This window comes from Schistocerca serialis, chromosome 7 (genome assembly GCF_023864345.2).
Source record: "Schistocerca serialis cubense isolate TAMUIC-IGC-003099 chromosome 7, iqSchSeri2.2, whole genome shotgun sequence".
NCBI lineage: Eukaryota > Metazoa > Arthropoda > Insecta > Orthoptera > Acrididae > Schistocerca > Schistocerca serialis.
The window spans coordinates 272,624,860-272,640,301 of record NC_064644.1 but is presented as its reverse complement, the minus strand read 5'-3'; the positions used below and the strand labels follow the sequence as shown (position 1 = coordinate 272,640,301).

Here is a 15,442-nt window from a genome sequence, read left to right as displayed (position 1 = left end):
TGGACAACATGTGTGTACCCATACCATTCACAACCATTGGCTGCCAAAAAAGTTAGAGATGTAATTCACCTGCACAAAAGCCCATGAAAACAGCATATCATAGTATATTTGCGGGATTAAAATGACCACTTGGAATGACAAGTCGTGGTATGTGTTTCTACACATTGATGACAATGTACCAATGACTTCAAAATATATTAAACACGGGCCAATGGTTGGTTGGTTGGTTGGTTTGGGGAAGGAGACCAGACAGCATGGTCATTGGTCTCATCGGATTAGGGAAGGATTGGGAAGGAAGTCGGCCGTGCCCTTTCAGAGGAACCATCCCGGCATTTGCCTGGAGTGATTTAGGGAAATCACGGAAAACCTAAATCAGGATGGCCGGACGCGGGATTGAACCGTCGTCCTCCCGAATGCGAGTCCAGTGTCTAACCACTGCGAAGGGCCAATGCTTGCAGAAGTGTGTGATTACGTGGATTTGAAGACTAACTAGTTCAGTAAACACTTTTTAATCTCTCCTATACAATATCTTCCATAAATCCATAACACAGTCATTCATTTTTTTTATCTTGTGCTTTCATTCTTTATAGTTTCTGAAGTATACATAACAACACGCAGAAAATGTTGACTGGGATAATACAATGAAAATGTCTGCAACTCCAACAAGTAATTATGTGTTGTTCTTGTTATGGTCTTCAGTTGAAAGACTGATTTAGATGCAGCTCTCCATTCTAGCCCTCTTGAACCTGCCTACCGTATCCTGTTTCTAAATTTTTCTTCAATGCTTTTTATTGCTTGCTCAATGTACAGATTGATAAACATTGGGGATAGGCTACAACCTTGTCTTACCCCATTCTCAACTACTGTCACCTTTTCATGTCCAACTCTTATAACTGCAGTTTGTTTTCTGTACAAGTTGTAACTAAGGAGGCCTTGTATTTAGCCCTGCTCTCGTCAGAATTTTGAATAGTGTATTCCACTAAACGTCATCAAAGTCATCTTCTAAATCAACAATTGTTATAAACATAGGTTTGCTTTTCTTCAGTCTAACTCTTAAGACAAACGGTAGTGTCAGTATAGCCTCATGAGATCCTAAATTTTTCCAGAATTCAAACTGAACTTCTCCAAGGTTCCCTTGAAAGGTCTCTGTTGCATTCCTTTCATGTTAATTTCTTAAAACTGTTGTCATTTACGGCATACATTCCACTTCTAAATTTACTGTGGTGTTTCTGACTCTATCTGGGAGAGACTGAGCAATGGAACATGTTACTTTTACACATAAACAAGAACGATCTGTCACATTATTACACTTTAAAACATAGTTTATATGTAATTCACATCACACAGTCTCATACGAAACCTACATCCGCTTTCTTTTATATACTGTATATATGATATGATACTGTCATCCCCCTTCCCTTCTGTGTGAAAGGATGAATGAGCAAATGTATTTCTAGTTGCATGTTTGATGGTAGCAGACAAGCCTGTCTGCTAGAGAACAGTAGGACCAATGTCGGAACAGGTAGCTACGCTTTCTAAAAGCAAAGAGGTTTCTATTCTTAGTATGGTCCTGTCCATCCCTTATGTTGGTATAGGAAGCTGCCTCTCTGGTCACTTCCATTTTGTATCTGGAAGCACCCTTGGTAGGGGCCCACGGCAGTCTGTCCGTGGCGAGCGTCTGAAATGGTAAGATCTCCGGCTAAGCGCGTCTCTGCTAAGTCCATAGGACAATGGATTTCTTACGTTCAGCCTAACTGAAAATTTAATCACCTTTATTTCAGGTTTAGATCTAAAATATCTTGTTGTTGTTGTGGTCTTCAGTCCTGAGACTGGTTTGATGCAGCTCTCCATGCTACTCTATCCTGTGCAAGCTTCTTCATCTCCCAGTACCTACTGCAACCTACATCCTTCTGAATCTGCTTAGTGTATTGATCTCTTGGTCTCCCTCTACGATTTTTACCCTCCACGCTGCCCTCCACTGCTAAATTTGTGATCCCTTGATGCCTCAAAACATGTCCTACCAACCGATCCCTTCTTCTAGTCAAGTTGTGCCACAAACTTCTCTTCTCCCCAATCCTATTCAATACCTCCTCATTAGTTACGTGATCTACCCACCTTATCTTCAGCATTCTTCTGTAGCACCACATTTCGAAAGCTTCTATTCTCTTCTTGTCCAAACTGGTTATCGTCCATGTTTCACTTCCATACATGGCTACGTTCCATACAAATACTTTCAGAAACGGCTTCCTGACACTTAAATCTATACTCGATGTTAACAAATTTCTCTTCTTCAGAAACGCTTTCCTTGCCATTGCCAGTCTACATTTTATATCCTCCCTACTTCGACCATCATCAGTTATTTAACTCCCTAAATAGCAAAACTCCTTTGCTACTTTAAGTGCCTCATTTCCTAATCTAATCCCCTCAGCATCACCCGATTTAATTTGACTACATTCCATTATCCTCGTTTTGCTTTTGTTGATATTCATCTTATATCCTCCTTTCAAGACACTGTCCATTCCGTTCAACTGCTCTTCCAAGTCCTTTGCTGTCTCTGACAGAATTACAATGTCATTGGCGAACCTCAAAGTTTTTACTTCTTCTCCATGAATTTTAATACCTACTCCGAGTTTTTCTTTTGTTTCCTTTACTGCTTGCTCAATATACAGATTGAATAACATCGGGGAGAGGCTACAACCCTGTCTCACTCCTTTCCCAACCACTGCTTCCCTTTCATGCCCCTCGACTCTTATAACTGCCATCTGCTTTCTGTACAAATTGTAAATAGCCTTTCGCTCCCTGTATTTTACCCCTGCCACCTTCAGAATTTGAAAGAGAGTATTCCAGTTAATGTTGTCAAAAGCTTTCTCTAAGTCTACAAATGCTAGAAACGTAGGTTTGCCTTTTCTTAATCTTTCTTCTAAGATAAGTCGTAAGGTTAGTATTGCCTCACGTGTTCCAACATTTCTACGGAATCCAAACTGATCTTCCCCGAGGTCCGCTTCTACCAGTTTTTCCATTCGTCTGTAAAGAATTCGCGTTAGTATTTTGCAGCTGTGACTTATTAAACTGATAGTTCGGTAATTTTCACATCTGTCAACACCTGCTTTCTTTGGGATTGGAATTATTATATTCTTCTTGAAGTCTGTGGGTATTTCGCCTGTCTCATACATCTTGCTCACCAGATGGTAGAGTTTTGTCATGACTGGCTCTCCCAAGGCCATCAGTAGTTCTAATGGAATGTTGTCTACTCCCGGGGCCTTGTTTCGACTCAGGTCTTTCAGTGCTCTGTCAAACTCTTCACGCAGTATCTTATCTCCCATTTCATCTTCATCTACATCCTCTTCCATTTCCATAATATTGTCCTCAAGTACATCGCCCTTGTATAAACCCTCTATATACTCCTTCCACCTTTCTGCCTTCCCTTCTTTGCTTAGAACTGGGTTGCCATCTGAGCTCTTGATATTCATACAAGTGGTTCTCTTCTCTCCAAAGGTCTCTCTAATTTTCCTGTAGGCAGTATCTATCTTACCCCTAGTGAGACAAGCCTCTACATCCTTACATTTGTCCTCTAGCCATCCCTGCTTAGCCATTTTGCACTTCCTGTCGATATCATTTTTGAGATGTTTGTATTCCTTTTTGCCTACTTCATTTACTGCATTTTTATATTTTCTCCTTTCATCAATTAAATTCAATATTTCTTCTGTTACCCAATCTTATGTTATCTTAAATTGCAACGCAGTGTAATTCGAGTGTGAAGTTCAGAATATCTTCCAGTAGTTGCTTAGTCACTACTTGTGAGCAAAGTGGAACCACGTGTTGAGGATCCGTACCACATGCTTATTCAATTGTTTGACCCATCAGGTTAATAGTAAGACAATAGTAACCAGTTCGAGGTTTTTATTTTGTAAATTACGTTTCGATGTAATTTATTTTAATTATCAAAATTATTGTGGAGCTACACTCTTTGTGTAAACCAAGTTGACCACGTGAAGCATGTGGTGTAATCATCAAAGTAGCCCTCAGCTATTCTTTTCGGGAAGATTTCACAGAGAGTTAGTATGAATTTAGTATACCAGTGTGTGGTAATTTCATGACGGACGGGATTGCGCTACGAACGTAACTTCTTTGGGTGAAAATTGAATCGGTTGGTTGTGGTTAATTTCCTCTTGCATATGTTTCAATGTTCTTCGTGTGTTATTTTATGAATGCAGTGTTGCACGCAGTCTCCCAATCTTGGCTCCATATTTGATGTGTTCCTTAAGATTGTAAACTCACATTTTCACAATCCTAAATAAGGCACCAGTTTAGTTATGATTCAAGTTTAATATGCTGAAATTTTAACGGAACAATGATCAATGTTAAAATAAATGTCCAAACATAAACTGATTTATTTCTTTTCATTTAAATTCTCTTTTTATATATATATCACCGGTTGTCGTAAGATAACTGTTAAAAGATTATAATTAATGCTAGTCAGGTTGGGAATTTGGTAAGCTAGACTGGATACCTGGTGAAACAGTTGCTCAGTAATGCAAGGTTAACTTCCCCAGATAGCTCACAGCTTTTAACCCACTTTTATTGTCTTGAATATCAGCACCGCTTTCAGAACAAATTAATGCATCAACATTACACCCTTATGTCAGTCTTTCCATTTTTCTGTAAATAGCGGATGCTAGTAATGTTCAACCTGCCAGCACCTGTCTTCTGCAGGACTAGTATTATTACATGAACATCACCGAAATTTCATTCTTTTACATTACTTCCTTCAAATAAAGCTGTCACACACCCTCAAGTATATACTCACAGGCAATTTAAGAGAAGGAAATTGATTAAGTGTATGTAAGAAGTCATGTGATGGAAGAATTTCTATAATTATGTTTGCTGAAAGTTGTCCCAATGATTAAAACACAATTTGAATTATAATTTATATTTGTCATTGCATATAAGTCTATAACAATCTTTCATATTAAAAATTTTGTCACCTTCAACTGATCCTCTGTAGCTGAGGAGGCCGCTATACGAGCCCCATTACTTCTGTGTCGTTCTCGATTGTGCGTGTTGAGATGTCGCTTCATGTCTGATCTAACACGGAATGGCTTGCCACACACATTACATGGATGTGGCTTCTCACCTAAAAAACAATTCCTCCATTCATAACGTCAACATTTAAATCGAAGAAAATATTAATCATAATTATTGAAAATCAATCACTATACCATGAAACTGATTTTGAAAGTAATTATTACTAAGACTTTTTTGAATAATACAACTGCAAGTGCAAAATAATGTTGATGCCATATAATAAAAGTGTGGCCCTGCTCTACCAAATCAGCATTTGGGAAATTTTGCCACTTTTCTTATCAGTATTATGAGGAAGTAAACTAATCATTGCCTGGCCAGGCTATCCATTTACTGGCAACTGTAGAACAAAATTAATCAACAGCATAGTAGCATAAACAATTTGTTTTTTAACTTCAACATTGTCCCATCCACAAATCACTGTCACCTTCACTTATATTGAATTACATTTATATGTAATTACATTTTACCCTAACCACAAACAATATTGTGACAAAGTGATCCTATCTCTTAGGCATTAATTCAATCCTCAGTTTCTCATTTTCTGGTATAATATGTTGTACCTGTGGTCTTTCCCGTTAATTATCACTAACAATTGATTCCAGCTACAGAAACCAGAGTCACCATGTACAAGGGCCACGCTTTGGAAAAGTACAGCAAGTATTGCTTCTAAAAATCTTGCATTCACCTTCTCAGTTTTCTCCTTCAAGTTGTATGCACTGGTCCATCTTCTCTTCTCAGATCAACAAACGCTACAATGAAAAATTTGACTAGAAACACCTTGTATATGGAAGTACCCATTTTAGAGAACTCAAGATAGTGCCCATTTCTGACTGTTTCCTCTTCTGTGAAGAAATGGGAAGAATTTGAAATCAGATATGGGTTGTAAGATAGACTGACAAGTGACTGACCTGAAGCATTTGGAATTTGCCCTCACAGTTTACAGACGCTTTCACCAGAGAATTTCTATCAATGATTGGAAGCAATTATGAATTTGAATAAAACACTAATATGCAAATTGTGCTCTTTTTCATCTAATCTCATGTACCTAGTGCGTGAAAGACAAACTTTCAATGTTTTATGTGGTACCAGCAAGTTAGTTTGTAAAACTGCCAACAGGAATGCCACAAACTGTAGTTGCTGAGGATGGTGATGAACCAAGAAGAGAGGAAGCATTTTGTGTGCTACAATTTGCCTCTTATCAATCAGTAGTGAGGGTGCAAAAAGCTTTCTTACTCAAGTTTTGCAAGACACCACCAGTTTACAACAGCATAGGGAAGTGATGTATGAAATTCAAGGAGGTGGTTGCTAGTTTGATGTAAAATGTTAAGGATGACAGGACTGTCAGAATAGACAGTGGACTGTGTGAGGGATGTGATAATGTGAAGTCCCACAAAGTCTACCTATTGAGCGAGTGCAAAATGAACACCCTTCACCTAACAGTATGAAAAACCCTTATCACCACCTACCTCAACATGCTGCAGTTGTGGCTCATGTCACAAATTGAAATTTATAGCTGAGATTTCATTCCTTTAATGAGACATTGCCATGTCGCAGAATAGGCTGTGTTGTGGCTGCTGCCCTTGTGCTACTGAGTGTCCACCACAAACACCGGATCTGATGGCTTGCTATTTTTTCTTCTGAGGTTACGTCAAAGATAGTGTTTATATTCCATCTCTAGCATAGAACTTTAAAAACTTGGGACAAGGCATCACAACAGCTGTCCTTACTGACACTCTTAATGTGCTGGATGGGTACAGGCAGAATTGGACTACTGATTAGATGTGTGTCTTGTGGCAGGAAGTGGACAAAAAAAAAAAAAAAAAAAAAAAAAAAAAAAAAAAAAAAAAAAAAAAAAAAAAAAAACGTTGGGTGTTTGTCTTTCACATACTGTATCATCTGTTACATTGTTCTTGACCATTTATCTGTACCAATTTTTTGAAATGTTTCATGGACCTCACAATTACCCTACATATCTCAAAAATTTCTATATCGTTGCACCCAGTCCACATTAATGGAATAAAACATTAAACTATAAAAGTATAAAAACACCAGATAAGTGAAATATAGTGGTCAACTCTCGGAGCATTCTGTGAAAAACTACTTCGGATTCCAGTAGGGTGTAACACACCAAGCAAGTGCTTCTTGTCTAATAAATTATTCCCATTTATTTTGATAAGTTAACTACACAGCAAACCATTCTGGAAAATATCCCTAGTAACGGCATATATCTGGGACTCAATCCCAGAACCTTCACTTTTCACAGGTAAATGCTCTAGCGACTGAGCTGATTCACAACCCATCCTCACAGCTTTTCTTCTGCCAGTGCCTCATGCCTGATTAATTCAGTCAACACAGAACTTGCCCATGAAACACAAAGGTTCCAGGTTCTAGTCGTGGTGCAGCACACAGTTTTAATTAGTCAGGAAGTTTCAAATCAGTGTATTCTCTGCTTCAGGGTGGAGATACATTCCAAAAACAATCCCCAAAGCAGTGGTTCCACAATTTCTCTGCAATTTCCTTTCTTCCAGCAGTTCTAATCCTGAAAAGTTAAACAGGAGTCCTTCTGTGGAGTACAAAAAGTAAGAGAGAGGTATTGGCGGAAGTAAAATTGTGAGGGCGGGTAATGAATCATGCTTGGATAGCATGGCTGGTAGTGTATTTGCCCACAAAAGGCGAAGGTTCTAGGTTGTAATCCCAGTCCAACACACAGTTTCAATCTGCCATAAAGTTTAAAATAAGCAGACAAACTTCGCAGAGTGAAAATTCATTAATGGAATATAGCTGGGCCAAACTTCTTCTCCAAGCTCCTTCTGTGCTGGATGCTTCTAATCACCACCACCAATATGAGCTCCACCTCCACCTCCACCTCCACCTCCTCCACCACCACAGAACAAAAAGACGATGACAGCTTTGAGAAGTGAAATAAATTTTTGTTGTATGGGACTATCACGTGATGCAGTCTTACAATTTAATGTCACTTGGGCAGCTAGAAAGTCAGTTTTGCTGCCTACTCCAGCTTCTTATTTACTCTCACAAGACTTAATGTATCCTATTTCAGACATTCTGACAACAGTAAAACCCAAAGTGGTCATTAGCTATCAAGTCCACAACCTCCATGCAGTAACCTTTGTTGGCAACAACTAATAGTCTCGTCATACGGTGATTTTACATGGGAAGTTTTGGAGAAGTCTGAAAACATACTCAAGTTAGTTCCTTTTTATTTATTTAAATGTGATGGTTTCAAATTTCAGTTTGGCCACCTTTAAATCACAAACAATCCATTTTTCACCATAATTTGGTTGTAACTTAAAATGGTGCATTTTTTGAGTAACTAAATTTAGCAAGACTAAATTTCATAGAAATTTTATGTTATGAGTTTTTTTGCTGTTTGATGAACCATTTGGCAGCATGCTGTTAATCGGTGGTTTAAAAGAGTTTGGACTAGATAAAAAAACAACAGAAATAATTAAAGCAGCTTTAGCCAATGCAACATCAAAAATAAAAGTTTTTGGAGAAATGCCCAAAAACTTTGAAATGAAATCAGGAGTAAGACAAGGAGATGGCTTGTCACACCTTCTTTTTCATTCTGCATTAGAGAAAGTGGGTGGTGAATGGTGGAAGGCCATACATACTAAGGGTGTACAGCTAGGAAAAAAGCAAACAAGATCACTACAGTGTCTAGAATTTTCAGATAATGTGCTGCTTATTACAGATTCGCTTAAAAATGCACAGGAACAAACTACAGAACTACAATGTCAAGTAGCAAATGAAGGATTACAAATGTCATTTGGAAAAAGAGCCAGTTCATGACAAACATCAGTAGTGTGCTTCAAAAGCTTGAAATAAATAACAACACAATATCTAAAGTATTAAGTCTCCAGGAGAATGGATATCAAACAATATGAAGGGAAAAACAGCAACAGAGACACGAATACATAAAATGGAGATGGCCTTTAAAAAACAAAAAACATCTATACCAAAAACTTTTTACCCTGACTGGAACATTGAATGCAGTAGGAATTCTTAAACTGACTATGAAGGGAGGGTTTGAAAAATTACAAAAAAATTGAAAGAAGAATCCTAAGAAAAATAATAGAACCCAAAGGCAGCAGTGAATTAGAATACAAATAAAGATTTAATACTGAGCATTATCTGAAATCCAGATATGTAACAGATGTAATGAGAAAAATGGGATTAAAATTCTATGGGCGCACACACAGAATGAATAATGACGGAATAACTAAACAAATCTTTGACATACTAAACAATTAAAAAATTCAAAACCACATGGCTGAGACAAGTAGGAAGAAATATCAAAAATGTAGGATTCAACTTGAACACAACAAGAAGAAGATCGCTTTTTAAAGAAGCAATAGCAAAGACAGGCTTTCAGGACAGAAAAAAAAAACAAGAACTGGAAGAAAGTGGACACAAGAAGAGAATAAACAACTTCCTCAAAGAATGAAAGAAGTGTGCATCCAAAGGAAACTATACATGACAAAAGAAGCAAAGTTTATGATGGGTTATCGTGTGCTCCAAAAGGTCTTTTTTTGGGGGGGAGGGGGGGTTCCTTTTATTCTGAAAGCTCCTTGAAGCCCTGAGTCAAGCAACTTCTGCCTGCCAGCGAAAGACATAAATGACATAGAATAGTTCCTTCAGACCACTCCCTCCCATTATAAAACTTGTTACTGCCATTAAAGACAGTAAAAGATGAAAGACAACCACTCTCATGACATTTGAAACTTTGAGGTCTCGGCGTCAACTTGTTGGAATATCTTGGTCTTTTAGGTACAATGCTCGATTGAATATTACCACATAAATTTTCTAAAGCAGTTGTTCAGTATTTTGCACCACACACGACAAAGCTGTGAAGACAATGTCATAATTACAGGGATGAATGTTTATGAATGTCTGACAACCTACAAGGGTTATGACATAAGGGAGATCTTGGGTAACACCCTCTATGAATCTGTCCCCCTCCAGATTATCCAATAGGTCTTAGTTTTTACTGTAAACAGCTAATCCTACTTTGTTATTCCACTCAAAAGTTTTTGGCTGAATAGCTCTGTCAGTACACAATAATTGTGTTAGAATCAACAGACAGAAATTTGGATCATCCATTTTACCGGAGGACCAGGAATCGAAAGTACTGTTTGGACCCATTCGGATTGTAATTAATGACAACATTTATACAGAAGCATTTATTATTGACAATTAACACACACACACACACACAAAAGAAAATATACATATTCGCCCTTTAAGGTCCTATAAGGCAAACGGGATCTGATCTAGGGCAGCCGCCTGACAGAGTGCTCATTCACAACTGACCTCCCTCTAGCTGTTGCGAGTCTTCCATTAGCCACCCACGGAGGGTTGGCATTCTGGCCATTGCCCCTCTGGTACAAATAATTTGAGAGAGAGCAGCACTCTCCAGTGACTCAATCGAGTGTAGCAACCAAACAATTGTGCTGGTGGCATATATTTTACTGAAAGGAAATTTTCACATGCAGCAAATCACACTTATGGAAAGAAATCAGCTGTGCCCTTTTGCAAGGAACCATACCAGCATTTAGAGCAACCACAGAAAACTAAACCTGGATGGGTGGACAAATATTTGAATAGTCACCCTCCCGAATGCAGCTCAGTGTTCCTGAACTACACTCAAGTTTTCAGCCGGGTGGCATCGTCAAGTTAGTGCAATATTTCAGCACTGCCTGAGGATAGCAATGAGTTAGTTTGCCAAAATACTGCAGCAACTGGACCAGTTTTTCCTCTCTCTCTTCACTCTACGGTCAAACAACGTATTTTCAATTAAACTGAGTAAGCCAATGACTGTAAACCAAATTGAAACATATTATGGCTCATCCAGACAATCACTGAATTTCACAGCTAGTTTCATGCCCTGGCACAAAAGAAGCCCAATGGAGGAAATAATGAAAACTTACAATGTAAAGGAAAGTTGGGAAAACAGAAAATATGGTATGTGTTAAAGTGTGTTAATAAATGTTCACAGCCGATAGCTGGTCAGTACTTGTATTCCAGGAATAGCACTTTGAATGTGAGCTAAATGTATTTCAATCTGTACAGAGTATGCCACCTTCCTGTTTCCAATTAAATTTATTTGTGTGTATGGTAACCTGTGTTGATTCTCTGTACAATCTACCAAAGTATATGCTTATGGCTCTCAGGACCTGGGTCCTCTTAAGGGGACTTGTACATGAATAATTGTCAAAAAATCAATTTTTTAATGTTTGTCTTAAAAAATTCTCTGTAGTTTTCTGAATGAGAAAAAGTTTACGTCCAGGAAAATGGACCGCAGAAAGTGCCAAAATTAGAGGAATTTAAAAGTGGCTGCCTGCACCATGACATCCCCATGGCAGACAGTCAGCTATGTTAAAAATAAAGTTTTGCTCTCATTCGTTTCACTTTTATGACTTTTTGGTCCCCTAAGTTGACTAAATTGTGAAAGCTTAACAGTTTCTTATCTTTTGTTATACAGAGAGTTTAGTCACTGTTTGCTGTTATTTGGTGTGAATATTTTGTTTACAGAGAAGTACAGCAGAGTCCCGCTAATCTGAACCACGGTAATCCGAACGTCCGGTTAATCCGAACATGAAAAATGTTAGTCTAAGTATGGAAAACTGTGCGGTAAGCTGCTGTCCATACACACTATTTTAATTTACACAGTACAGTAAACATGTATTAGAAAAATTGGCAAGAAAAAACTACATTTAAAAAATGCATAACAATGAGAGAAAAGCTGTCAAACTTACTAAAATACAGCGGACATTTTATCCCTATTTTTTAGATGACAAAAACTCAGTCATTGTTTTTTGGCATAATGAAGACAGTCTGCTATATGATGCATAATTGTGCCATTGTCTCATAAACATCAAATCAGCAGTGAAGCTGTTGCTCCAAATAATGTAGTGTGAGGTCAAGGGCTTCTGCTGCATCACTCTGTGGCACCAGCTCTCCTTTGTCGCTTTCAGGCTCATTGTCACTTCTGTCACAGCAGTCCACTTCTTCCTGGTCTTGAGTAACAGCAGCAACTAAATCTGTGTCAGTAAGGTTCTCCACACTTTCCCCATCCGCTGCCATCCGTTCATCTATGTCTCCTTCACGATTTCTTCACATCCAGGGATTGTCTGTATCATTTGCAGTAGATTTTCCTCTTCATTTTCAACTACGTTGTCCTGAAATTCAACAGATGTCCACAGTTTTCTCCATGATTTTCTCAGAGTATTTTCTGAAATATTCTGCCATGCCTCAGCGGCCCAATAAACAACATCCTTCACATTTGTCTTTTTTATTTTGTCCACTAAAGGAATGCTATAATCTTGGATCAGCATTCTTAAAAATTGTTTTCTGTAAATCAGTTTTAATGTTTGCAGTATGCCCTGGTCCATTGGCTATAGAAGTGGTGTAACATTTGTCGGCAAAAACTTCACCACACTTTCTCCATCACGTAATTCCTCAGTGCTTGGATGAGATGGCGTGTTATCAGTCAAAAGGAGTGCATGGGGAGACAAATGATTTTCCTTAGAAAACCGTTGAACAGAGGGAACAAACTGGTCGTGAAACCATTCTTTGAACAGCTTACCATCCATCCATGCTTTTTCTGGTTGCGATAATATATGGGCAGGGACTTCATGTTGCAGTTTTTAAAAGCTCTGGGCCTAGCATATTTGCTGATCAGCATTAAAGGCGGCTTGTGATTACCAGCAGTGTCGCTGCACCCTAATAAAGTCACACGATCTTTGCCAACTGTAAAACCAGGAGCATGGTCTTCTGCTTTAGATGCCAGTCTTTTTGTTGGCAATGCCCTAAAATTAAGGCCAGTCTTGTCAGCATTATAAATTTGTTGGGGAGAATACTTTCTCTCTATAATCATTTTTTCAAACTCACCCAGGTATTCCTTCACTGCATCACGGTCAGCGGAAAACTTCTCTCCAGTAATTGTTAGCTGATGGATTCCATGATGTTTTTTTTTTTTAAACTGTCCAACCAACCTGTACCCACACTAAAAGACTAATCACCATTCATTAACTTGTTCACATAAACAGCCTTCTCCTGAACCAGTGCTCCACTCAAAGGAGTTCCCCTTTCTTTTTCCTGCGTAAACCATAGGAAAAGAGCTTCATCCACTTTATCGTACTGGGACTGTTTCAAAGTCTGCCGAATTTCGAGTGTATTTCCCAAAGACGTTGCACAGGACTGTTCAAGCTTCACTTGGTTCCTCTTCCAATCACAAATGGTTGCTTTACCAACACCCAGTTCCGTTGCCAGTTTAGATACATTCTCACCATTGTCAATCCGCTTCCAAGCATTCAGTTTTTCTTTAAGAGTTAATGTTGTATGTTTCCATTTACTCATGACGAATATACATACACCACTACACCTGAACGAATATAATACAACCGTTATGCGTGCCAGCGATTGATAACCAACATAACCAAGTGCTTTGCAAGCCAACTGGCAGTGCACTGACCTCAGACACTACATAGGTCTCAACAATGCACTACAAAAAGGGCAGGGAGTGAGAGTGAGCCATTTGTCCCACACTTGTTCCCATTTGTTACCATGGTGTACCTACTTATCTGCTTGGTATACTACATTCTAGAAACTTGTCACCATAATTCCGGCTAATCTGAACAAATCAGTACTCCAAACAAGGTCTGGCCCCAATTAGTTCAGATTAACGGGAATCTACTGTAATTGTATGCATGAGTTTCTTAATGTGCACTTGAGTCCCTTTTGTGTGCGTGTGTTTCTTATTCCACTTGAAATCAATGGGAAGAATTAAGAAGTTCAGTGTTAAAAAATGTAAATTTTATGGAAATTGGTTCACCAAATGGATTAACTCTGCTAATACTGAAATACATGATACAACAATTGAATTGGCTTCAACTGCTCCAAGTGCTTTGAAGCTAAAACTGAAATATTTGGACAATGGCTTCACAGTATTAATGCTGATAATAAAGAGATGCCAAGATCATTGACGAGGGACAAACACCAACTGACTGCCAAAAGAGCACCACCGTGCCTATCTTTAAGAAGAAGGGAAATCCCACTGAGTGCACCAACTACCATCCAATTCGACTTCTCTGCCAGGCCATGACAATCTTTGAGCATGTTCTGGACCAAAGGATTCATGAGATCACACAGATTTTCAAAAACCAAGCTGGATTTGTGAAGAACTGTGAAACAACTGATGCGATTCATGCTGCAAGACTCTTAGTTGAGAAACATCATGAGAAAGCCAAGCCGCTGCATCTAGCATTCCTGGATCTCGAAAAGGCCTTTGATTGGGTGCCACATAGTCTCATCTGGCTAGCACTTCAACAGCATGATGTGCCAGAGCAGCTTATTAACTGGGTGCAGTTACTTTATGCACAGCCAAGAAGTCATGTCCGTACAACCACAGGACTATCCAAGGACTTCCCCATCACAGTCGGCATCCATCAAGGTTCTGCATTATCACCACTTCTGTTTATTCTTGTAATGGACATCGTGACAGCTGACCTGCACCGGCCATTTTCATGGACCCTACTTTATGCTAATGATGTGATGCTGAAGCAGAAAACAAGCTTGATATGCAGAGCCAAACTCAAAAATGGAGTGACCGGTTAGCACAATACAGTTTGTGCCTTAATTTGAAGAAAACAGAGTACACGACATCACGCAGACACAAAATGGAAACCATCACGATTAATGGTGAAGATCAGACTCATGACTTGCGTGAGTAAGTTTTATTACCTTGGTTCCACAATCACTATTGATGGCCAACTCACAGAAGAGGTCAACGCTGGAACTCAGGCAGCCTGGATGAAGTGACGAACAACAACCGGAGTCACTTGCGACTACAGGAAGAAAGATAATTTAAAATCAAAAATCTATCACTCTATCATCCGACCAGTCACCTTGTACGGTTGTGAGTGCTGGCCAACTACAGTTGAGACAAAACACCATCTAAGTGTAATGGAAACAAAAGATGCTAAGGTGGACAGCAGACCTCACTAAGTTAGATCACATTTGCAATGACAGCATTAGAAAACAGTTTGGTGTTGCACCGATCTAAGACAAGTTGCATGAGAGTCGTCTTCAATGGTTTGGGCATGTTTTACAGGCCGGTGATGACTCTATTGCCAAGGCGGGTTACACACTTGAAGTCATCGGCAGAAGACCCAATAGACGACCTAAGCAACGTTGGGTTGATACGATTAATAAAGACCTTAAATGTGTGAACATCCACCCACAGACAGTGATAGGGCGAAATGGAGACAACGGACCTATGTGGCGGATCCCACTGGCACGCGGGACATATGTTGAAAGAAAAGAAGAAGAAGAAGAA

At 39.0% G+C, this 15,442-nt stretch overlaps 1 protein-coding gene across 1 annotated transcript in view; it reads right to left on the bottom strand.

Annotated features, from left to right (window-relative positions):
* LOC126412861 (zinc finger protein 354B-like) overlaps positions 1 to 15,442 on the bottom strand; it is a 147,880-nt gene that overhangs the window by 14,993 nt on the left and 117,445 nt on the right. Inside the window, exon 8 of the mRNA XM_050082727.1 lies at positions 4,986 to 5,134. Within this exon, the coding sequence (XP_049938684.1) occupies positions 4,986 to 5,134 (149 nt within the window). The remainder of the gene's footprint in view (positions 1 to 4,985; positions 5,135 to 15,442) is intronic.